Here is a 25308-nt window from a genome sequence, read left to right on the forward strand (position 1 = left end):
ATTGTTATATTCCAGAAGCTGCAATAGCTATAGCACTGTGGGTCAGCGATACTAGATGAGATAGAGGCAGAGGCCTGATGATGTAGAATATTTAAGTTCATAAGTGGATTTATTTAGTTTATTAGTTTATTTATTTAGTTTATTTATTTAGTTTATTGTAAGTGTAATTTATTTAGTTTATTGTAAGTGTAATAGGCAAATTTGGCCTTGGAATACGGAATGAAGCAGGGCAAAGACTAATAGAGTTTTGCCAAGAAAATGCACTGGTCATAACAAACACCCTCTTCCAACAACACAAGAGAAGACTCTATACATGAACATCACCAGATGGTCAACACCGAAATCAGATTGGTTATATTCTTTGCAGCCAAAGATGGAGAAGCTCTATACAGTCAGCAAAAACAAGACCAGGAGCTGACTGTGGTTCAGACCGTGAACTCCTTATTGCCAAATTCAGACTGAAATTGAAGAAAGTAGGGAAAACCACTAAACCATTCAGGTATGACCTAAATTAAGTCCCTTATGATTATACAGTGGAAGTGAGAAATAGATTTAAGGGCCTAGATCTAATAGATAGACTGCCTGATGAACTATGGAATGAGGTTCGTGACATTGTACAGGAGACAGAGATCAAGTCCATCCCCATGGAAAAGAAAGGCAAAAAAGCAAAATGGCTGTCTGGGGAGGCCTTACAAATAGCTGTGAAAGGAAGAGAAGCGAAAAGCAAAGGAGAAAAGGAAAGATATAAACATCTGAATGCAGAGTTCCAAAGAATAGCAAGAAGAGATAAGAAAGCCAAAAATTCCAACATATGGAGGCTGAACAACACGCTGCTGAATAACCACCAAATCACAGAAGAAATCAAAAAAGAAATCAAAATTTGCATAGAAACGAATGAAAATGAAAACACAACAACCCAAAACCTGTGGGACATGGTAAAAGCAGTCCTAAGGGGAAAGTTCATAGCAATACAGGCACACCTCAAGAAACAAGAAAAAAGTCAAAAAAATAACCTAACTCTACACCTAAAGCAACTAGAAAAGGAAGAAATGAAGAACCCCAGGGTTAGTAGAAGGAAAGAAATCTTAAAAATTAGAGCAGAAATAAATGCAAAAGAAACAAAAGAGACCATAGCAAAAATCAACAAAGCCAAAAGCTGGTTCTTTGAAAGGATAAATAAAATTGACAAACCATTAGCCAGACTCATCAAGAAACAAAGGGAGAAAAATCAGAACAATAAAATAAGAAACGAAAATGGAGAGATCACAACAGACAACACAGAAATACAAAGGATCATAAGAGACTACTATCAACAATTATATGCCAGTAAAATGGACAACGTGGAAGAAATGGACAAATTCTTAGAAAAGTACAACTTTCCAAAACTCGACCAGGAAGAAATAGAAAATCTTAACAGACCCATCACAAGCACGGAAATTGAAACTGTAATCAAAAATCTTCCAGCAAACAAAAGCCCAGGTCCAGACGGCTTCACAGCTGAATTCTACCAAAACTTTAAAGAACAGCTAACACCTATCCTGTTCAAACTCTTCCAAAAAATTGCAGAGGAAGGTAAACTTCCAAACTCATTCTATGAGGCCACCATCACCCTAATACCAAAACCTGACAAAGATCCCACAAAAAAAGAAAACTACAGGCCAATATCACTGATGAACATAGATGCAAAAATCCTTAACAAAATTCTAGCAATCAGAAACCAACAACACATTAAAAAGATCATACACCATGACCAAGTGGGCTTTATCCCAGGGATGCAAGGATTCTTCAATATCCGCAAATCAATCAATGTAATACACCACATTAACAAATTGAAAAATAAAAACCATATGATTATCTCAATAGATGCAGAGAAAGCCTTTGACAAAATTCAACACCCATTTATGATAAAAACTCTCCAGAAAGCAGGAATAGAAGGAACATACCTCAACATAATAAAAGCTATGTATGACAAACCCACAGCAAACATTATCCTCAATGGTGAAAAACTGAAAGCATTTCCTCTAAAGTCAGGAACAAGACAAGGGTGCCCACTCTCACCATTACTATTCAACATAGTTTTGGCCATAGCAATCAGAGCAGAAAAAGAAATAAAAGGAATCCAAATTGGAAAAGAAGACGTAAAACTCTCACTATTTGCAGATGACATGATCCTCTACATAGAAAACCCTAAAGACTCCACCAGAAAATTACTAGAACTAATCAATGACTATAGTAAAGTTGCAGGATATAAAATCAACACACAGAAATCCCTTGCATTCCTATACCCTAATAATGAGAAAACAGAAAGAGAAATAAAGGAAACAATTCCATTCACCATTGCAACGGAAAGAATAAAATACTTAGGAATATATCTACCTAAAGAAACTAAAGACCTATATATAGAAAACTATAAAACACTGGTGAAAGAAATCAAAGAGGACACTAATAGATGGAGAAATATACCATGTTCATGGATTGGAAGAATCAATATAGTGAAAATGAGTATACTACCCAAAGCAATTTATAGATTCAATGCAATCCCTATCAAGCTACCAACAGTATTCTTCACAGAGCTAGAACAAATAATTTCACAATTTGTATGGAAATACAAAAAACCTCGAATAGCCAAAGCGATCTTGAGAAAGAAGAATGGAACTGGAGGAATCAACCTACCTGACTTCAGGCTCTACTACAAAGCCACAGTTATCAAGACAGTATGGTACTGGCACAAAGACAGAAATATAGATCAATGGAACAAAATAGAAAGCCCAGAGATAAATCCACGCACATTTGGACACCTTATCTTTGGCAAAGGAGGCAAGAATATACAATGGATTAAAGACAATCTCTTTAACAAGTGGTGCTGGGAAATCTGGTCAACCACTTGTAAAAGAATGAAACTAGAACACTTTCTAACACCATACACAAAAATAAACTCAAAATGGATTAAAGATCTAAACGTAAGACCAGAAACTATAAAACTCCTAGAGGAGAACATAGGCAAAACTCTCTCTGACATACATCACAGCAGGATCCTCTATGACCCACCTCCCAGAATATTGGAAATAAAAGCAAAAATAAACAAATGGGACCTAATTAACCTTAAAAGCTTCTGCACATCAAAGCAAACTATTAGCAAGGTGAAAAGACAGCCTTCAGAATGGGAGAAAATAATAGCAAATGAAGCAGCTGACAAACAACTAATCTCAAAAATATACGAGCAACTCCTACAGCTCAACTCCAGAAAAATAAATGACCCAATCAAAAAATGGGCCAAAGAACTAAATAGACATTTCTCCAAAGAAGACATACAGATGGCTAACAAACACATGAAAAGATGCTCAACATCACTCATTATCAGAGAAATGCAAATCAAAACCACTATGAGGTACCATTTCACACCAGTCAGAATGGCTGCGATCCAAAAGTCTACAAATAATAAATGCTGGAGAGGGTGTGGAAAAAAGGGAAGCCTCTTACACTGTGGGTGGGAATGCAAACTGGTACAGCCACTATGGAGAACAGTGTGGAGATTCCTTAAAAAACTGGAAATAGAACTGCCTTATGATCCAGCGATCCCACTGCTGGGCATACACACTGAGGAAACCAGAAGGGAAAGAGACACGTGTACCCCAATGTTCATCACAGCACTGTTTATAATAGCCAGGGCATGGAAGCAACCTAGATGTCCATCAGCAGATGAATGGATAAGAAAGCCATGGTACACATACACAATGGAGTATTACTCAGCCATTAAAAAGAATGCATTGGAATCAGTTCTAATGAGGTGGATGAAACTGGAGCCTATTATACAGAGTGAAGTAAGCCAGAAGGAAAAACACCAATACAGTATACTAACGCATATATATGGAATTTACAAAGATGGTAACAATAACCCGGTGTACGAGACAGCAAAAGAGACACTGATGTATAGAACAGTCTTATGGACTCTGTGGGAGAGGGAGAGGGTGGGATGATTTGGGAGAATGGCATTGAAACATGTAAAATATCATGTAAGAAACGAGATCCCAGTCCAGGTTCCAGGTTCGATGCACGATACTGGATGCTTGGGGCTAGTGCACTGGGATGACCCATAGGGATGGTATGGAGAGGGAGGAGGGAGGAGGGTTCAGGATGGGGAACACATGTATACCTGTGGCGGATTCATTTTGATATTTGGCAAAACTAATACAATTATGTAAAGTTTAAAAATAAAATTAAAAAAAAAAAAAGAAAGCCTTCTTCAGCGATCAATGCAAAGAAATAGAGGAAAACAACAGAATGGGAAAGACTAGGGATCTCTTCAAGAAAATCAGAGATACCAAAGGAACAGTTCATGCAAAGATGGGCTCGATAAAGGACAGAAATGGTATGGACCTAACAGAAGCAGAAGATATTAAAAAGAGATGGCAAGAATACACAGAAGAACTGTACAAAAAAGATCTTCACGACCCAGATAATCATGATGGTGTGATCACTGACCTAGAGCCAGACATCCTGGAATGTGAAGTCAAGTGGGCCTTAAAAGCATCACTATGAACAAAGCTAGTGGAGGAGATGGAATTCCAGTTCAGCTATTCCAAATCCTGAAAGATGATGCTGTGAAAGTGCTGCACTCAATATGCCAGCAAATTTGGAAAACTCAGCAGTGGCCACAGGACTGGAAAAGGTCAGTTTTCATTGCAATCCCAAAGAAAGGCAATGGCAAAGAATGCTCAAACTACCGCACAATTGCACTCATCTCACACGCTAGTAAAGTAATGCTTAAAATTTTCCAAGCCAGGCTTCAGCAATATGTGAACTGTGAACTTCCTGATGTTCAAGCTGATTTTAGAAAAGGCAGAGGAACCAGAGATCAAATTGCCAACATCCTCTGGATTTTGGAAAAAGCAAGAGAGTTCCAGAAAAGCATCTCTTTCTGCTTTATTGACTATGCCAAAGCCTTTGACTGTGGGGATCACAATAAACTGTGGAAAATTCTTCAAGAGATGGGAATACCAGACCACCTTATCTGCCTCTTGAGAAACCTATATGCAGATCAGGAAGCAACAGTTAGAACTGGACATTGAACAACAGACTGGTTCCAAATAGGAAAAGGAGTTCATCAAGGCTGTATATTGTCACCCTGTTTATTTAACTTACATGCAGAGTAAATCATGAAAAACACTGGACTGGAAGAAACACAAGCTGGAATCAAGATTGCCAGGAGAAATATCAGTCACCTCAGATATGCAGATGACACCACCCTTGTGGCAGAAAGTGAAGAGGAACTCAAAAGCCTCTTGATGAAAGTGAAAGTGGAGAGTGAAAAAGTTGGCTTAAAGCTCAGCATTCTGAAAACGAAGATCATGGCATCCGGTCCCCGCACTTCATGGGAAATAAATGGGGAAACAGTGGAAACAGTGTCAGACTTTATTTTTCTGGGCTCCAAAATCATTACAGATGGTGGCTGCAGCCATGAAATTAAAAGACGCTTACTCCTTGGAAGGAAAGTTATGACCAACCTAGATAGCATATTCAAAAGCAGAGACATTACTTTGCCAACAAAGGTTTGTCTAGTCAAGGCTATGGTTTTTCCTGTGGTCATGTATGGATGTGAGAGTTGGACTGTGAAGAAGGCTGAGTGCCAAAGAATTGATGCTTTTGAACTGTGGTGATGGAGAAGACTCTTGAGAGTCCCTTGGACTGCAAGGAGATCCAACCAGTCCATTCTGAAGGAGATCAGCCCTAGGATTTCTTTGGAAGGAATGACGCTAAAGCTGAAACTTCAGTACTTTGGCCACCTCATGCGAAGAGTTGACTCATTGGAAAAGACTCTGATGGTGGGAGGGATTGGGGGCAAGAGGAGAAGGGGACGACAGAGGATGAGATGGCTGGATGGCATCACTGACTCGATGGACTTGAGTCTGGGTGAACTCCGGGAGTTGATGATGGACAGGGAGGCCTGGCGTGCTGCAATTCATGGGGTCCCAAAGAGTCGGACACAACTGAGTGACTGATCTGATCTAAAGTGTAATAGGAAGCCACTGAAAGATTTTAAACAGGAAAGTTATTTAATCACCTTCGTATTTTAAGAAAAATGTTTTTTGTCAACATTTTTGGAATAGGCAGAAGATCAGTTAGATAACTGTTGCAGTGGTCTCTATGGGAAATGATAATAAAAATACAAAAGATGAAGATAAATTATAGAAATAAAAAGCCCATGTGAGTTTTTAAAATTGTGATAGGAAAGGGACAAAAGAAGGAAGAACAAGGGTGAGAGCAAGCTATATAAAAAGGATGGTAAGAGATAACTGTACACTATAGAAGGCCCAGTAAAAAGGGTGTTCAAGAGAGCTGTGGTTAATAATATCAAATACTGCAAAGGAGGAGAAAAAGGACTGTGCAAAGACCATCAGCTTTAAGTGAACATTTAGGTCATCCGTGACTTTTTAGTGTTTCTTTTCAGTGGTATTAAGGAGAAAAGCCAGAGTTTAAGGTGATAAGATTGAAATTGAGATATGTAAAAAGGTTTCTGAAAACTTAAAAAGTTGTGTAGTTATTTGATAATTCATAGAGCAAACAGCACCCATTCCTTTCTGCCATTGTGGCTGTTTGGCTCTCAACTGTGGCTTAAGGCTTGCTTGTTTTCACTTGTAAATTTCAATTGTTTTGAATTTGCCATATCAAAATGGTTGTTTCAAATTATACACTAATAAAGCTGATGATGTTAGACACTATATAAGGTTGAGTTATTCTTCAACAATAATCTGTATATTTTAGTGTATAAGAGAAGAGTATTTCTATATTTAATAAGGTTTTCTTTGTCCTCATTTTCCACAGAACTTGATTTTTTTTCATAAATAATAGAAAATGCATTTATTGGGTTGGCCAGAGAATTCATTCAGGTTTTTCTGTAACATCTTACAGGAAAACCCAAACAAACTTTTTGGCTGACCCAGTAGTTCATAGTCTCGTCACTCCTTTATCCCCAGCCAAATGTCAAAAAACAAGAAATTCTAGAATCATAAAGTAGAAACTTTGATTGTTTTATTGCACGGGAAGTTTTTTCATATTATTAAGCATTGAATCAGAGAGTATAAATGGAAAGCTGAAGCTGTTTCTGTGGTTTTACTAAGACAAGCTAAAGTTCATGTGTTTTTCCTATCAGTTAAAGTGTTAAAAATGATTGAATTAAGATGTACATACATATTCCTGTTCAGGATGATTTTGGTATAGAGTAAGGGATAAGATGTAACGTCTTTGCTTGTCTTTTCGTTGGTGTTGCCCCAGTTTATTTTGAAATAATCAATATAAACGTCTCAGCTTCCAAAGCTTCTTATTTTTTCTTTATGCCTAGTTCTGTCTCTATAATCCCCATATCTATTGGTCTTCTTTTTTTAATTTGTCTTTAGCATAAACATGTATACAGAGAAAAGAACACAAGGATGGAGACAAAGATAAAATTAAACTATTCAAATTAGTTTCAAAATGTTTTAAGATATATATATAGGAATGAATTCAATAAGAAAAGTACAGAATCAGTATGAAGAAAATCATAATGTTTCATTAAATAATGTCAAATATGATCTTATAAATGAAGAGTTATATCATGTTCCTGGCTGGAAAGATGATTAAAATGTCAGTTCTTCCCAACATAATGTATAATTTTCTTAAAAATACCAGTTCAAATTCCAATGCATTTGAGAGAGTTCTGAAAGGTGAGGTGAGAAAATGAACTAAGCATAATGATTTTAAAACTTACATAGACTGAGTAAAGTAAGTCCAACAGAGAAGACAAATATATGATATTAGGTATATGTGGAATATTCTTTTTAAAGGGTGCAAATGAACAATCTGCAAGACAGAAATAGTTACAGAAGCAGAAAACAAACATGGTTACCAGAAAGTTGAGGCGGATAGATTGGAAGATTGGGATTGGCATATACACACTGCTGTATATAACATAGATAACTAATAATGGCCTACTGTATAGGACAGGAAACTACTTAGTACTCTTTAATGGCCTATATGAGAAAAGAATCTTAAAAAAAAGTGGATATATATATATATATATATATATATATGGCTCACTTTGCTGTACACCTGAATTAACACAACACTGTAAATCAACTATATTCCAATAAAAATTAAAAATTAAAATTTATGCAGAATTTCATGCATATGTTATAAAGACAGTATAGCATAGTGCTTAAGAGCATAAACCTTGAAGTCAGATTGCCTGGGTTCATATCTTGGGTCTACTACTAATTGAGTAGTTTGAAAAGTTATTTATAACTGTGCCCTACATATAGAAAATACTTAATAAATTGTTTGCTACTACCTTTATAGTAATTAGAAATTTTTAGGGAAAAGCATTAGATAAGGGAAATTTGTTCAACTAAATATTCAAATTAGTTGAATTAAGTTACACATTAAGGTATATTATAACATTATAAAGTTGCTATAATCAAAACAGCATGGCTTTATAACACTGAAACTTAAGAATCCAGAAATATTAATAGATCAAAGTATATAGGAGCATCTAAAACATGTTAAAAGGTGACATTTCAAATAAACCAAGGAAAGCTGATTTTCTTCAACAATGGTGGGGGCATCATTGAGTGCTCCTCTGGTGGGAGTAAACAGACCCATACCTGATATTAATACTATCAGCAGAATAAATTTCAGATAGATAAGAGATGTAAAAGCAAGCAACAGAAACAGAGAAGAAAATACACTTCTTTGATCTCTGGGAGAAAGGAGCTCTTTGAAAGCAATGCAAGAAACCCAAAAGACTTTTTTCTTTTTAATCTATATGAGATGATAGATAATAGCTAAACTTAACTATGGTGATCATTTCACAATGTAAGTAAATTAAATCATTGTGTAGTACAACTGAAATCTGTATGGTATTGTATGTCACTTATCTCTCAAAAAAACAAATAAATAAAAATCCTGGAAAGCAAAGAGAGAAATCTGAAAGTCAGAAAACAAATCAGTATAGATATGACTCTGTAAAGGTTAACTATTTCTGACAAAATATACCATGAGGAGTTCTAAAACCAAAAGAACAAACTGTGAGAAAATATTTGCATCATTTAAGACAAAGTTAATGCTACTAAAATATAAGAATCCAAGAAACGTGTATAACAATAGAAAAGTTAGTAGAGAATAAACAGAAAAATCTCCAAAAAAATTTAATAAACAAGAAAATGCACTCCACTAATTATGCAGGAGCAAAATAAGAAATAGCACTTTAAGTGATTGGATTGGCAAAAATTAAAGGAACTTATAACATCCAGTGTTGGCAGGGATAAAAGGAATCAAATATTGTCATCATTGCAGTTGGAGGTGTGGATTGCAGTAAGTAACCTTATTGATTTGTCAGTACCAAGATTTTAACCTTTGACTCATTATTCCCTCTCTTGACATTTATTCTGCCAAAATAGAAGTGTTAGTTACATAATGTGTGTATTTATGATACTTGTTATTGAATTTTTTATAAATGTGACAAGAATTTGGGGAAAATTTGAGTGAATGTTAATAGAGCAGGTTGGATAAACTGTGAAACACAAACTATGTAATAACTTGTAATTATTTAAGGTAATTATTCATATACGTCATATCACTTGAAAGATACTCAGAATCTATTAATTTTTTTTTTTACTAAAAAAAGAAAAATATATGTAAACTTTGAAATGATATAGAAGGAAAATTTTGGCATTGCCCAATTCAGAAGTATGATATTACGAGAGATTAGGTATTAGAAGAAACCAGAGGTTGTCCTTTTTTTCTTTACTTTGTGTATCTCTTTCTTATTTGACTTATGACAGATACATATTATTGAAAAGATAAAAAGGACAAAGAATAGAACTTAACCTTAGTCTTTAAGTAATAGTTTGCAGGTTTTTTTTTATATTGTGTGCATTTTTGATATGTGGCTATTATAAAACTATCTACTTATCCTAATGTGTTTTGTTTGACTTTAGCAATGTCCGACCGTCAGGAGAGTGCTCTTATAGAGCTCATGGTTTGTACAATTCGTCAAGCTGCTGAGGCACATCCTCCAGTGGGAAGGGGTACCGGCAAGAGAGTAAGTTGGCCTTACATACTTTTACCAGACCCACTCCCACAACATACATCTTAAATTAACAGGATTAGAACTAACAATAGAAAGGTCTTAAGATAACAAGATTAGTCAGAAGGTTCTTGTTAAGGAGAAACATGTCCTCAACCAAGATACATTGTTATATTGACTAAGACAAAGCAATGTAGAAAAAGTTTGTCCTTTTCTCCTCCTTGAGAGCCCCTGACCCCTTCTTCCTCAAGGGCTCTGGACCCCTTCCTCCTTGAAGACCCCAGACTCTTTATCAACGTTCCTAAGGATTAGATCTTTCATTGTTATTCCAGATGAATTGAGATGATCACAGATGGAAAGACTAACTCTGGTAGTGTGAAGAAGTAGGCAATTTCCTTCCTCTTCCCCACCCCCACCCCCGCAAAAAAAGGAATGAAACTGGAAAAAATATCAAAACCCATATCAGGGCTCTGGAAATTCACCACAGATTTAAAAAAAAAAAAAAAAATTGAGAAGTATTTCTAGGCATATCTTAGAGATATTGTAGGTTGAGTTCCAGACCACTACAATAAAGCAAATATTGCAGTAAAGCCAGGCACATGATTTTTTTCTTTTCTCAATGCATATGAAAGTTGTATTTACACTATACAATAGTCTATTAAGTGTATAATGCCTTATGCCTAGAAAAACGATGTACATACCTTAATTTAAAAATACTTTATTGCTTAAAGAAAAACACAATAATCTGAGCTTTCAGAAAGTTAGAGTCTTTTTGCTGGTGGCAATTTCTTAAAGTTAGACAATGATGAAGTTTACCTCATTGGTGGACTTTTCCTTTTGAAAACTGGTTCTCAGTAGCATGTAATGCTGTCTGATAGCATTTGACCTACAGCAGAAGTCTTTCAGAACTGAAGTCAGTCCTCTCAAACCCTGCCACTGCGTATCAACTAAGTATGTGTCATATTCTAAATTCTTGATTGTCATTTCAACAATCATCACAGCATTTTCACCATGAGTAGATTACATCTCTAGAAACCACTTCCTTTGCTCACCCATAAGAAGCAACTCCTCATCTGTTAAAGTGTTTGTCATGAGGTTTATACATATTCAGACTCCACTTTGAATTCTTTCTCTTGTTATTTCCTGCACATCTGTAGTTTCTTCCTCCACAGAACTCCTTGTATTTCTCAAAGTCATTCATAAGAGTTGAAATCAACTTCTTCAAAAATCCTATTAATGTTGATATTTTGACCTCTTCTCCTTGAATCATGAATATTTTTAGTGCCATCTAGAATGCTGAATCCTTTTTAGAAAGTTTCCAATGGACTTTGCTCAGATTCCTCAGACGAGTCACTGTCTATGGCAGCTATAGCCTTACAACATTTTTCTTAACTAGTAAAAGTTGAAAGTCGAAATTACTCCTTGATCCATGGGGCTGCAAAATGAATATTGTGTTAGGCGGCATGAAAACATTATTCTCTTTGTGCATCTCCGTCATTACTCTTGGGTGACCAGATGCATTGTCAGTGAGCAGTCATATTTTGAAAGGGATCTTTTTTTTGAGCTGTAGATCTCAACAGTGGGCTTAAAATACTTGCCAAACCACCAGCTCCGGGAGTTGGTGATAGACAGGGAAGCCTGGCATGCTGCAGTCCATGGAGTCACAAAGAGTCAGACACGACTGAGCAACAGAACTGAACTGAAACCACATTGTAAACAGATGTGCTATCATCCAGACTTTGTTGTCGCATTGATAGAGCATAGGCAGGTTAGATTTAGCATAATTCAAGGGTCCCTTGATCCGTGGGGCTGCAAAATGAATATTGTGATAGGCAGCTCATAGCTCAGTTGGTAAAGAATCTGCCTGCAGTGCAGAAGACCCAGGTTCATTTCCTGGGTTGGGAAGGTCCCCTGGAGAAGGAAATGGCAACCCATTCCAGAATTGTTGCCTGGAGAATCCGATGGACAGTGGATCCTGACAAGCTACAATCCATGGGGTCGCAAGAGTCAGACATGACTTAGCGATTAAACCACCACCATCAAGGAGCCCTAGAACTCTCAGAAAGGCAAATGAACATTGGCTTCAGCTTAAAGTCACCACCTGTATAACTATGAAAATCCTAGGTGGCATTTTCTTTTAATATAATGCTATTTTATCTACATTGCAAATCTTTTGTTTAGCGTAGCCACCTTCATTACTTGTCTTAGCTAGATCTAGATAACTTGCTGCAGCTTCTGCATCAGTACTTGCTGCTTCACCTTCACGTCTTATGTTAGGGAGATGGCTTCTTTTTAAATCTCATGAACTAGATTGCAACTTTTCTCTTGGAGCTTCCTCACTTCTCTCAGCATAGAATTTAAAAGAGGGCCTTGCTTTGAATTAGAATTTGACATAAGGAATTATATATCTGGTTTGCTTTTATCAGATCACTAAAGCTGATTCCATATCCTCCATAAGGTTGTTTCACTTCGTTATTATTTATGTTTTCACTGGAGTAGCACTTTTAATTTCTTTCAAGAACATTTCCGTTGCATTCACAGCTTAGCTAACTGTTTGATGCATGAGGCCTAGTTTCCGACCTGTCTTAACTTTCAGCACTCCTTCCCCATTAAGCTTAATCGTGTCTAGTTTTTGTTATTCAGTTACTAAGTCATGTCACACGCTAGTAAAGTAATGCTCAAAATTCTCCAAGCAAGGCTTCAGCAATACATGAACTGTGAACTTCCATATGTTCAAGCTGGTTTTAGAAAAGGCAGAGGAACCAGAGATCAAATTGCCAACATCCTCTGGATCATGGAAAAAGCAAGAGAGTTCCAGAAAAGCATCTATTTCTGCTTTATTGACTATGCCAAAGCCTTTGACTGTGTGGATCACAATAAACTGTGGAAAATTCTTCAAGAGATGGGAATACCAGACCACCTGACCTGCCTCTTGAGAAACCTATATGCAGATCAGGAAGCAACAGTAAGAACTGGACATGGAACAACAGACTGGTTCCAAAGAGGAAAAGGAGTATGTCAAGGCTGTATATTGTCACCCTGCTTACTTAACTTATATGCAGAGTACATCATGAGAAACGCTGGGCTAGAAGAAGCACAAGCTGGAATCAAGATTGCCAGGAGAAATATCAATAACCTCAGATATGCAGGTGACACCACCCTTATGGCAGAAAGTGTAGAGGAACTAAAAAGCCTCTTGATGAAAGTGAAAGAGGAGAGTGAAAAAGTTGGCTTAAAGCACAACATTCAGAAAACGAAGATCGTGGCATCTGGTCCCATCACTTCATGGGAAATAGATGGGGAAACAGTGGAAACAGTGTCAGATTTTATTTGGGGGGGCTCCAAAATCACTGCAGATGGTGATTTCAGCCATGAAATTAAAAGACGCTTACTCCTTGGAAGGAAAGTTATGACCAACCTAGATAGCATATTCAAAAGCAGAGACATTACTTTGCCAACACAGGTCTGGCTAGTCAAGGCTATGGTTTTGCCAGTGGTCATGTGTAGATGTGAGAGTTGGACTATAAAGAAAGCTGAGCACCGAAGAATTGATGCTTTTGAACTGTGTTGTTGGAGAAGACTTTTGAGAGTCCCTTGGACTGCAAGGAGATCCAACCAGTCCATCCTAAAGGAGATCAGTCCTGGGTGTTCTTTGCAAGGAGTGATGCTGAAGCTGAAACTCCAATACTTTGGTCACCTCATGTGAAGAGTTGACTCATTGGAAAACTCTGATGCTGGGACAAATTGGGGGCAGGAGGAGAAGGGGACGACAGAGGATGAGATGGCTGGGTGGCATCATCGACTCGATGGACATGAGTTTGTGTGAACTCTGGGAGTTGGTGATAGACAGGGAGGCCTGGTGTGCTCAATTCATGGGGTTGCAAAGAGTCGGACATGCCTGAGCAACTGAACTGAAGTCATGTCCAAGTCTTTGAGACCCCATGGACTGTAGCACACCAGGCTTCCCTGTGTGTTTGCTCAAACGCATGTCCATTGAGTCTGTCATGCCATCCAACCATCTCGTCCTCTGTTGTCCCTTTCTCTTCCTGCCTTCAGTCTTTCCCAGCGTCAGGGTCCTTTCCAATGAGTCAGCTCTTTGCATCAGGTGACCAAAGTATTAGAGGTTCAGCATCAGCCCTTCCAATGAATATTCAGGGTTGATTTCCTTTAGGATTGACTAGTTTGATCCCCTTTGCTATCCAAGGGACTTTGAAGAGTCTTCTCCAGCACACAGTTCAAACACATCAGTTCTTTGAGGTTCAGACTTCTTTATGACCCAACTCTCACATCTGTCCATGACTGTTGAAAAACTCAGAGCTTTGACTATTCGGACCTTTGTCACCAAACTGATGTCTCTGCTTTTTAATATGCTATCTGGGATTTCTTTGGAAGGTATGATGCTAAAGCTGAAACTCCAGTACTTTGGCCACCTCATGTGAAGAGTTGACTCATTGAAAAAGACTCTGATGCTAGGAAGGATTGGGGGCAGGAGGAGAAGGGGATGACAGAGGATGAGATGGCTGGATGATATCACTGACTCGATGGACGTTGAGTCTGGGTGAACTCTGGCAGTTGGTGATGGACAGGGAGGCCTGGCGTGCTGCAGTTCATGGGGTCGCAAACAGTCGGACACGACTGAGTGACTGAACTAAACTGAACTGATCTAGGTTTCTCATAGCTTTTCTTCCAAGGAGCAAGCATCTTTTAAAATCATGGCTGCAGCCACCATCCGCAGTGATTTTGGAGCCCAAGAAAATAAAGTCTGTCACTGTTTCCATTGTTTCCCCATATATTTACCATGAAGTGATATTACCAGATGCCATGATCTAATTTTTTGAATGCCGAGTTTTAATCTAGCTTTTTCATCCTCCTCTTTCACCTGCGTCAAGGTTTTGATTTGCAGTGAGAGATGTGTGATGAAGCTTTTCACCTGAACACTTAAGAGGCTTATTAGGGGTTAGTAGGGTTATTAATTTTAATATTGTTGAGTCTCAGGGAGTAGGGAAGCCTGAGGAAAGGGAGAAAGAGGGGAGAACAGCTAGTTAGTGGAGCATCAGTGAGACACAGCATTCATCGAGTAAGTTCCCCATTTTATATGGGCATGGTTTCTGGCACCCCAAAACAAGTTAAGTGGTAACATCAAAGATTGTTGTTCACACCAGAACAAATCTAATAGTAATGATGAAAAAGTTTGAAGTAGTGCCAGAATTACCAAAATGTGACGCAGAAACACAAAGTGAGCAAATGCTACTGGAAAAATGGCACCAATAGACTTGCTTAGACAGGGTTGTCACAGAGTTCCAATTTGGTGGATTTTTTTCTTTAATGCAGTATCTGCAAAATATAATGAGGTGTGCTTATATTCTTGAAAAATTGCTGAAGCTTCAGTTTAAAGCTGTAGGGGGCTACAGCCTTTGCCTAGGATTACAGTGTACACAGCCCACAAGCTTGATTGGTGACATCTCTAATTTTACCAGAATGGCACTGTATGCAAAAACCAGCATACAATTGCTGTCAGAGAGAAAAGGCTCAATATGGGACAAGAGGGAAAAGTCCACAACTTTGTCAACTAGAAACGAAAGAAACACATATAAGAGAAACTTTCACCTGTGACATTCAGAGATTATATCTGCAATTGGCAAGAATAGTGGACCAGCCAAGAATCTAACCATAAAAATACTGGAAACAAGAAAACAGTAAAAAGTTTAATAAACTCTTCATACATCCCTGGCTGATTGGGAAACCTGAGAAAACGCAACAGAAAATAAAAATCAAGAAAACTGACTGAACCTTGAATGTGCTCCCTATGCCACAGCAAATCAGGTCTCAGAGAGGAGTCTTACAAATTTGAAGCATTTGAACACAATCTCTGCCAAATCATTGGCTAACCAGTGATATGTTGAAACACAGAGGAAACTTCCAGAAAGACAGGTTAAAAAAAAAAAAAAAGTAAAATTCCAAACAGAAACCATCTATCATGGGAGAGAGAAAGTTACACAGTTTCAATTAAAGATTAATTTGTTAAAGTGAAACTTAGGAAAATAACTTTGAAATACATAGCTGTTACAAGATACCCCAAAATGTCTGCTTTTCTAGAAAAATTGGAGCCATGCCAAAAAAAAAAAAAAATGACCAGTATAGTGTGAACATACTCAGGGGGGAAAGTAGACAATAGAGATGATTTCTCAGGGGCTTCCCTGGTGGTCCAGTGGTTAAGAATCCACTTGCCAAGTGCTGGGGATACTAATTTGATCCCTATTCAGGGAAGATCCCACATGCCACAGAGCAACTAAGCCCACATGCCTCAACTACTGAAGTCTGAATGCCTAGAGCCTGTGCTCTGCAGCAAGAGAAGCCACCACAATGAGAAGCCCATGCACCACAATGAAGAGTAGTCCTGACTTACAACCAGAGAAAGCCCACGTTCAGCAGTAAAGACCCAGGGCAGGTTAAAGAAAATTAAAATTAATTTAAAATGTAAAAAAAAAAAAGCTTAGAAACAAGAAATGACTTCTCTATAGGCCCAATTGTTGGATTTAACAGATACTTCAGAGCCCTTTTTATAAATGTATTCAAAGACTTATAGGAAAATATGTTCAGAGAATTATAGGAAAATATAGTAACAAGAAATAAGGAGTGAGTAATTTGTTTTTCAAATGCTAATTTATGAGTTGAAAATTACAATAACAAATTTATAATTTATTAGATGAGCTCAACAGATTTTAGATGACAGAAGAAAGAGTGAACATGAAAGATTAATAGAAATTATTCATTTTGAACAAAACAGGGAAAAAGATGAAGAGAAATGGCAGAGCTTAAGAAATGTGTGAAACAACATCAAGTGCACCAGATTTGTATAATGGAGTCCTAGAAAGAAAGGAATGAGAGAAGGAGACAAGAAGGAAAACATTTAAAGGAATATTAGTAATTGCCAGAGACTTCCCAAATTTGGTGAGAAATATTAATCCACAGATCCAAGAAATTTTTTAAAAACCCAAATAGTGTAAACACAGGTCACATTGTTGAAAGACAAAAATGAAAAATCTTGAAAGCAGCAAGTGAAAAAGAACTAATGTGGAGGACAGCAGCAATAGCTTTAATAGTTTGACTTATCAGAAACAGTTAAGGCCAGAAGACAGTAAAATGACAGTCACCAGAAGACAACAAAATTGCCAACCAAGAATTCTAAATTCAGTAAAATTATTTTACAAGTATGAAGGTGAAATGAAAACATTCCTATATAAACAAAGATTGAGAGACATGTTGTTTAAAAGACCTGCCTTTGAAGAAACACTAAAGATGAAAATCCTTTAAGTTGTAAAGAATGGAAACCATAATCCACAGCAAGAAATAGAAAGTACTAGAAATGATAAATATGTGGGTGGACATAAACGGCTGTGTAATTTTTAAAGGGACATGAGATTATTTTAAAGCAATAGTACTAGCATTGTAGTGTTAAGATTGTAATACATATAGACACGTGACAATAGCACAAAGAAGGGTAAAGGAAATAGAACTCTCTTGGAGTAAAATTGCTGTATTTTGTTATAATTAATTCATTATTAATTTGAAGTTGTTTGTAATAAGTTGAAGAGCTATTGATATATTGTAACCTCTAGAACAACCTCTCATACCTAAAAAAGGAGAACAAAATCAACAGAGAAGTTCCAATTGCATGCTGAAGAATGTTTAATTGCAAAGAAGACAACAAAGAATGAAAAGAGGGGAGGAAAAAAAGATACATAGATAACAAATAGCCCAGTGGCTGATACAAATTTAACCGTATTAATAATTTCATTAAATATGAACATAGGGCTTCCCAGGTGGCGCTAGTGGTAAAGAACCTGCATGCCAGTGCAAGAGACTTAAAAGACACAGGTTTGAACCTTGGGTCAAGAAGGTCCCCTGGAGGAGGTCATGGCAACCTGCTCCAGAATCCTGCCTGGAAAATCCCATGGACAAAGAAATCTGGAGGGCTATAGGGTTGCAAAGAGTCAGACATGACTGAAGCGACCTAGCACACCCACATGAATACAGGAAAGATTCCAAAAAGTAAAGACTGAGAAAAGTAGTGACTGGGTACGTAATGATAATAAGCGATTATTGTTTAATATTGGAGATGTAAAGTCTGTTCTTGCATCTTCATCTGTTAAATACATACTTAAATATTAGGGGTGAAATGATATACCAACAATTTGCCTTAAAATGCTACAAATGGGGAAAAAAAAACTTAGAGAAATTGATGAAGCAATGACAGAATGTAATTTTGACTGACAGCCCCTTTGGGCTAATTTCTTGTCATTTTGACATACTACCACTTTTTGAGTGCTTTCTTTTAGAGCAAAATGTTCCAGGCTCACTTTCTTCCTTTACTGCTTATATTAGTAATCTATTGCTATATTTAAAAGAATTGCAGTAGTTGTCCCTTATCCATCATTTCTCTTCCCAAGTTTTAATTACCAGTCAACTATGGTCCAGAATATTCAATGGAAAATTCAAGAATAAACAGTTGATAAGTTTGAAGTTGCATGCTATGCTGAGAAGCATGGTAAAAATTCTGACATCCAGCTTTGTCTCTCTCCATCCTATCCGGAACATGAATCATATCATTGTCAAATGTACTCCACCAGTTAGACACTTCTTATAGGTTACCAAATCTGCTATAATAGTGTTGCTGTGATTGTGTTCAAGTATCCCTTATTGTACTAAATATTGACCTGAATGCACAAGAGTAGTGATGCTGGCATTTTGGATATGTCAAAGAAAAGCCATAACTGCTTCCTATAAGTGAAAAGATGAAAGTTCTAGACTTAACAGGAAGAGAAAAAAATATGTACTGAGTTTGCAAAGATGTTCGTTAAGAATAAATTTCTGTCTGTGACATTGTGAGGAAGGAAAAGGAAATTTCTGTTTGTTTACTGTCATACATCAAACTGCAAAAGTAATGGCCACAATACTTGATGAATTCTTAGTTAAGATGGAAAAGGCATTAAATTTATATAAAATATTTTGAAAGAGAGAGACCACATTCACATTTTATTGCAGTATATTGTTATAATTGTTCTGTTAGTTACTGTTGTTGATCTCTCACTATGCCTAATTTATCAATTTAACTTTAACATAGGCATGTTCGTGGTGGTAAAAAACATACTATATCAAGGGTTCAGGGCAATTAGCAATTTCAGACATCCACTAGGCATCTTCGAATGTATCCCACACAGTTAAGGGGGACAACTGTACTCCAAACTTCGAGGCTTAAAGGAATAAGTATTCATTGTCTCATATAGTTTCTGTAGGTCAGAAATTTGTGAATGACTTGGCTGTTTTTTACTTTAGAGTCTCTCGTAGGGTTACAGTTAAGATATAGCCAGGGCCTTAACCTCTGGAGTCTTAATATTAAATTTGCTACTTCATAATGGTTTAGTCACATGATTGGTAAGTTAGTGTTTATTGTTGGTAGGAAGCCTTAGATCCTTACCATGTTGACCTCTTAGTAGTACTGTTTCAAGGCTGCAAGCCTCCCCCAGAATGAATGGTGCAAGAGAGAATAAAGTGGACACTTCTATGTCTTTTATGACCTCAAAAGTCATATAGCATAATTCCCACAGTATTCTTTAGGTTACACATGTCAGCCTTATTCATTTTTGGAAGAGATTCTATTAAGGGCATGAATACTAGGAAACCAATGGTCTTTGGGGACCCACGCTGTAGGCTACATTGCCCTAGAATAGGAATCTCCCACGAGCACTAGTTCCTTTTGATAGAGAGTGATATGTAAAAATCAAAATCTTGTCAATAAAGATCAGTTCAGTTCAATCGCTCAGTCATGTCCGACGCTTTGCGACCCCATGGACTGCAGCACGCCAGGCCTCCCCATCCATCACCAACTCTCAGAGTTGACTCAGATTCATGTCCATTGAGTCAGTGATGCCATCCAACCATCTCATCCTCTGTCATCCCCTTCTCATCCCGCCTTCAGTCTTTCCCAGCATCAGGGTCTTTTCCAATGAGTCAGTTCTTCGCATCAGGTGGCCAAAGTATTGGAGTTTCAGCTTCAGCATCAGTCCTTCCAATGAATATTCAGGGTTGATTTCCTTTAGGATGGACTGGTTGGACCTCCTTGCAGTCCAAGGGACTCTCAAGAGTCTTCTCCAACACCATAGCTCAAAAGCATCAATTCTTCGGCACTCAGCCTTCTTTATAGTCCAACTCTCACATCCATACATGACTACTGGAAAAACCATAGCTTTGACTAGATGGACCTTTGTTGGCAAAGTAATGTCTCTGCTTTTTAATATGCTATCTAGGTTGGTCATAGCTTTTCTTCCAAGGAGCAAGTGTCTTTTAATTTCATGGCTGCAGTCACCATCTGGAGTGATTTTGGAGCCCAGAAAAGTAAAGTCAGCCACTGTTTCCACTGTTTCCCCATCTATTTGCCATGAAGTGATGGAACTGGATGCCATGATCTTTGTTTTCTGAATGTTGAGTTTTAAGCCAAGTTTTTCACTCTCCTCTTTCACTTTCATCAAGAGGCTCTTTAGTTCTTCACTTTCTGCCATAAGGGTGGTGTCATCTGCATATCTGAGGTTATTGATATTTCTCTTGGCAATCTTGATTCCAGCTTGTGCTTCATCCAGTCAAGCGTTTCTCATGATATACTCAGCATATAAGTTAAATAAGCAGGGTGACAATAATACAGCCTTGACGTATTCCTTTCCCGATTTGGAACCAGTCTGTTGTTCCATGTCCAGTTCAAACTGTTGCTTCTTGACCTGCATACAGGTTTCTCAGGAGGCAGGTCAGGTGGTCTGGTATTCCCATCTCTTGAAGAATTTTCCACAGTTTGTTGTGATTCACTAAGAATACTCATTGCCAATTGGTTATCATTTCTTCTAGGCACCATTGGTATACAGAGCTAAGAAATACATATATTTATATATATACATTGTGCTTAAATCATGCATTCATATTAATATTTCTGACTTAAATTTAGCATAACAGAGTTTTTACCTCTTTGATTTTGTTTTGCATCTTTATTTTTTGGAAATACATAAAAAATTTACTTTGTTAAAAAATCAGAATGTTTAGAGAAGTCTTTTAAATCCTTCCCTCTATACTCCTTTTCTACCTGTATCCAATTTTATTTGTTTTTTTTTAATCTCTCCTTCAGTGTTTCATTTTGCAAATATAGATAAATACATGCACAAATACAGGTGCATGTACTTTTATTCTCCATCCTCTTCCCTTTCAATCTCCTATCTGTATAAAAGATAGCATATTATATATGGTGTTCTGTACCTTATATTTTCATTTAGCAGTATATCCTGGGTATTACTACATAACTTTACTTGCAGATTTTTTGTATTTTCTTATGTCTGAATAGGATTTGTTTTGCAGATATACTATTGAGAGTCTTTTTGGTTGTTGCCAGTCTTTTGCTAGATATAATGTGAGGTGAATAATCCTGTATCATTTCATACTTGTACCAAGTTTGTTGGTGGGGTAGATTGCTAAAGTAAGATACCTGGGGCAAAGAAAAAAAGTGTGTACGGTTTTGTTGGATATTTTGAAATTCCCCTTCATAGGTATTATGCCATTTTTGCTCTCCCATCGAAGATTCCGTGAGGATTAAATAAATTCATGTACATAGAGTGCCTGACACAATGACCATTTAATTGAAGATAGCTATTACCCTAAAATCAATATCCTTAGACCTTCATTGTCTAATGAATTTCAAGACTTCTCAATATTCTAAATACATTTCTATATACATATACATTTCATTTTATATGTAGCCCCTTTAATTATTTTGTGCAAAACCAAGCTTGACACTTTGTGGTAGAGCATTCCAAAATATTTATGTTTTAAGAGGTTGAAGAACAGTTGTTGTTCAGTTGCTCAGTTGTGTCCAACTCTTTGAAACCCCATGGACTGTAGCACGCCAGGGTTCCCTGTCCTTCACCATCTCCTGGATCTTGCTCAAACTCATGTCCATCGAGTCGGTGATGCCATCCAACCACCTCATCCTCTATTGTCCCCTTCTCCTCCTGCCTTCAGTCTTTCCCAGCATTGGTCTTTTCTAATAAGTCTGCTCTTCACATCAGGCGGCCAAAGTATTAGAGCTTCAGCTTCAGCATTAGTCTTCCATTGAATATACAAGGTCGATTTCCTTTAAGATTGACTGGTTTGATCTCCTTGCTGTCTGTGCAAGGGACTCTCAAGAGTTCTCCAGCACCACAGTTCAAAAGCATCAATTCTTGGATGCTCAGCCTTCTTTTTGGTCTAACTCTCACATCCATACATGACTACTGGATAAACCATACCTTTGACTATACAGACCTTTGTTGGCAAAGAAATGTCTCTGCTTTTTAATACACTGTTTAGGTTTGTCATAGCTTTTGTTCCAAGGAGCAAGCGTCTTTTAATTTCATGGCTGCAGTCGCCATCTGCAGTGATTTTGGAGCCCAAGAAAGTAAAGTCTGTCACTATTTACATTGTTTCCCCATCTAATTGCCCTGAAGTGATGGGACCAGATGCCATGATTTTATTGAAAAGCAATAAAGCCCCTGAAAGAACAATTAAATAGGACATCCTATTCTTTCATATGTTATCAGACATTGAGGTTTACATTTATAAAGTAGCAGTTTATATTGGAATGTTTCTGTCCTGTAAAATCATTCAAAATTATGGTGGCATATTCCTTCAAACTGCAGAATACTTTGGGAAAGTAATTATCCTCACTGAGCCTGCATTTTAATGTTTTATTTTTGGAACCACCTATGGTTTAATTTAGTTGAGTACAGGTTAAGGTGAAGGGCTCTAGTCTGCTCAGTGACCACAGGCTATACCCCTCTGTCTCAAATATTGTAACTGGTTTTTTAGAAATGTTTTTGTTTTGATCTAAACAAGTAATAATTTATCTAAAATAAGTAGCTATTTAATAAAGGAAGAGTACATGTTTATTAGTAATTTGAGTAAAACTAGATACATTTATTTTAGTCATTTGTTAAGCTTTTCTGCAAATTCTGTTAAATTATCTGCCAGTGCTTCATCATCTTTGTAACAGTCTAGATTTCTAAATTAGTACATGACACTTATTCTTTACACATGTAAATTTATTTCTAGGTGCTAACTGCCAAAGAAAGGAAAACTCAAATTGATGACAGAAACAAATTGACTGAGCATTTTATTATCACACTGCCGATGTTGCTGTCAAAGGTACAGTTTCCATTTTCAGTCTTGTGATAGTATGCCACCAAATTTGCTTTACTACACTATACTATTAAAGTAGTTACATGTTTTTCTTTGCTTCTTCTTCTAGTATTCTGCAGATGCAGAGAAGGTAGCAAACTTGCTACAAATCCCACAGTATTTTGATCTAGAAATTTATAGCACAGGTAGAATGGAAAAGGTAAGAAACTGTAAAATTGAAATTCTACTATTATAATCTGTTTTATTACCTGGATTATTTTATTTTCATGTAATTTATAGGCTTATTATGTGACAGATGCTTAGTTTTGTTTTTTGTTATTAATCTAAATATCATAGTTTTTTTTCCTCTGCAGCATCTAGACGCTTTATTAAAACAGATTAAATTTGTTGTGGAGAAACATGTAGAATCAGATGTTCTGGAAGCCTGCAGTAAAACCTATAGCATCTTATGCAGTGAAGAGTATACCATCCAGAACAGAGTTGACATAGCTCGAAGCCAACTGATTGATGAGTTTGTAGATCGATTCAATCATTCTGTGGAAGATCTATTGCAAGAGGTTGGTTTTAAAGTTAATGTATACATATAATAATTTTGGCTAATAATTATTCAAGGTAGCTGAGTTTGTAAATTTTTCCATTTTAAAAATGAAATTTAGTAGAATTCTCTTAACGGTTTCACAGCCTGGCAGCATTATTGCAGTTCATTTTATAAAGATCAGCCTTAGTTACACTTTATTTTTATTTTAAAAAACCTGTTTCATAACGGGCAGATTTTTTTGTTTTTTTCTTTTAAGGAAATTCTTTTTAAGGCCAGCTTTTTAGCTCATGTTTATTTCATCTTCTATTCCTGGAATCTAATTTGCATTTTAATATTACTGAACTATTATGATGTACTAGTGAATAGAACATGAAAATAAAGTGTGCTAATAAAGAATGGCTGCTCACCAGTGGTGTGCCTAGGAAAGCAGCAAGCACCTCCAACTGGTTACTTTTATGATTATTTCTGTGATTCCTGAGTGTTGCCATCTTCCTTCAATCTATATAAGGCAACCTGGAATTCCCACAGCTTTGTATGTCCTGACACCCAGGCTCATACGATTTCTTTTTAATCCCTTTAATCAATTTTCCCCTATTTTTAATTTTAACTTTTAATTTTTTAACCTGTTTTAAAATTTTCCTTGTGATTTTGCAGTTACACATGTAAGTGACAGTCAGTAAAATGTTTGAAATAACCATTAAAATCTTTAAAGTATATGTCCTTCCACTCCGCAGTTGCAAGGAATTTATCCTAAGGTATTAATCTGAAAAGGGTACAAAGTCATGTTTATGACATTGTTTAAAATGCAAAAGTGGTCATCTCTGGGTTTTGGACTTACAGGTGTTTATTTTCTGGTATTTTGCTTATTTGTACTTTATCATTTACCAACAGTGAATATGTACTTTTTGTATAATTTAAAAGAATTTTTCTTTATATGGTATGTATTAATACACTTTCATGTGAATTTGAGGATGAGTAAAATTTATGGTAGTGAGGTGCTATCTGCTTTCTGTTTATAGGGAGAAGAAGCTGATGATGATGATATTTACAATGTTCTTTCTACATTAAAGCGGTTAACCTCTTTTCACAAGTATGTCATTTTATTTAAAGTAGATTTAGTGAATATCCTATATTAGTTAACATAAAACAAACTGATTGTAATGTTTAACATCTGAGTAACAATGGGAAATTTTAGAGAAATATTGAGATCTAAATATTTTTATTATTCAGATTTTCTCAGGATAAATTTTGCATTATTTGATTACTTACGGAGTAAGATTTATCTTTCAGCATGGTGAATATACACTGTACACTGTAAAAACTTGAAGATAATTAGTTTTATTAACAAATTAGATGGGCTTATTCTGTAAGCTAGAGTTTTGTAGGTATAATTTTCAGTTCATAGATCTTAGAAAGCTTGCTAAATAAGAATCACAATTTGACAAAAGCCATAAAAGTTATTTCCATATGCTTTTTTCCCTGAATTGTTCTTGTTTGT

The 25308-nt window shown here is 36.6% G+C and overlaps 1 protein-coding gene across 5 annotated transcripts in view; it reads left to right on the plus strand.

Moving 5' to 3' along the window:
- Positions 1-25308, plus strand: part of STAG1 (STAG1 cohesin complex component) — a 509253-nt gene that overhangs the window by 427897 nt on the left and 56048 nt on the right. For all 5 annotated transcript variants that reach the window (XM_070770514.1, XM_070770470.1, XM_070770576.1 and 2 more), the window contains 5 exons: positions 9972-10075; positions 23186-23278; positions 23382-23471; positions 23626-23829; positions 24830-24900. In XM_070770514.1, coding sequence (XP_070626615.1) covers positions 9972-10075; positions 23186-23278; positions 23382-23471; positions 23626-23829; positions 24830-24900 — 562 coding nt within the window. The remainder of the gene's footprint in view (positions 1-9971; positions 10076-23185; positions 23279-23381; positions 23472-23625; positions 23830-24829; positions 24901-25308) is intronic.

This window comes from Bos indicus, chromosome 1 (assembly GCF_029378745.1).
Source record: "Bos indicus isolate NIAB-ARS_2022 breed Sahiwal x Tharparkar chromosome 1, NIAB-ARS_B.indTharparkar_mat_pri_1.0, whole genome shotgun sequence".
Classification (NCBI taxonomy): domain Eukaryota; kingdom Metazoa; phylum Chordata; class Mammalia; order Artiodactyla; family Bovidae; genus Bos; species Bos indicus.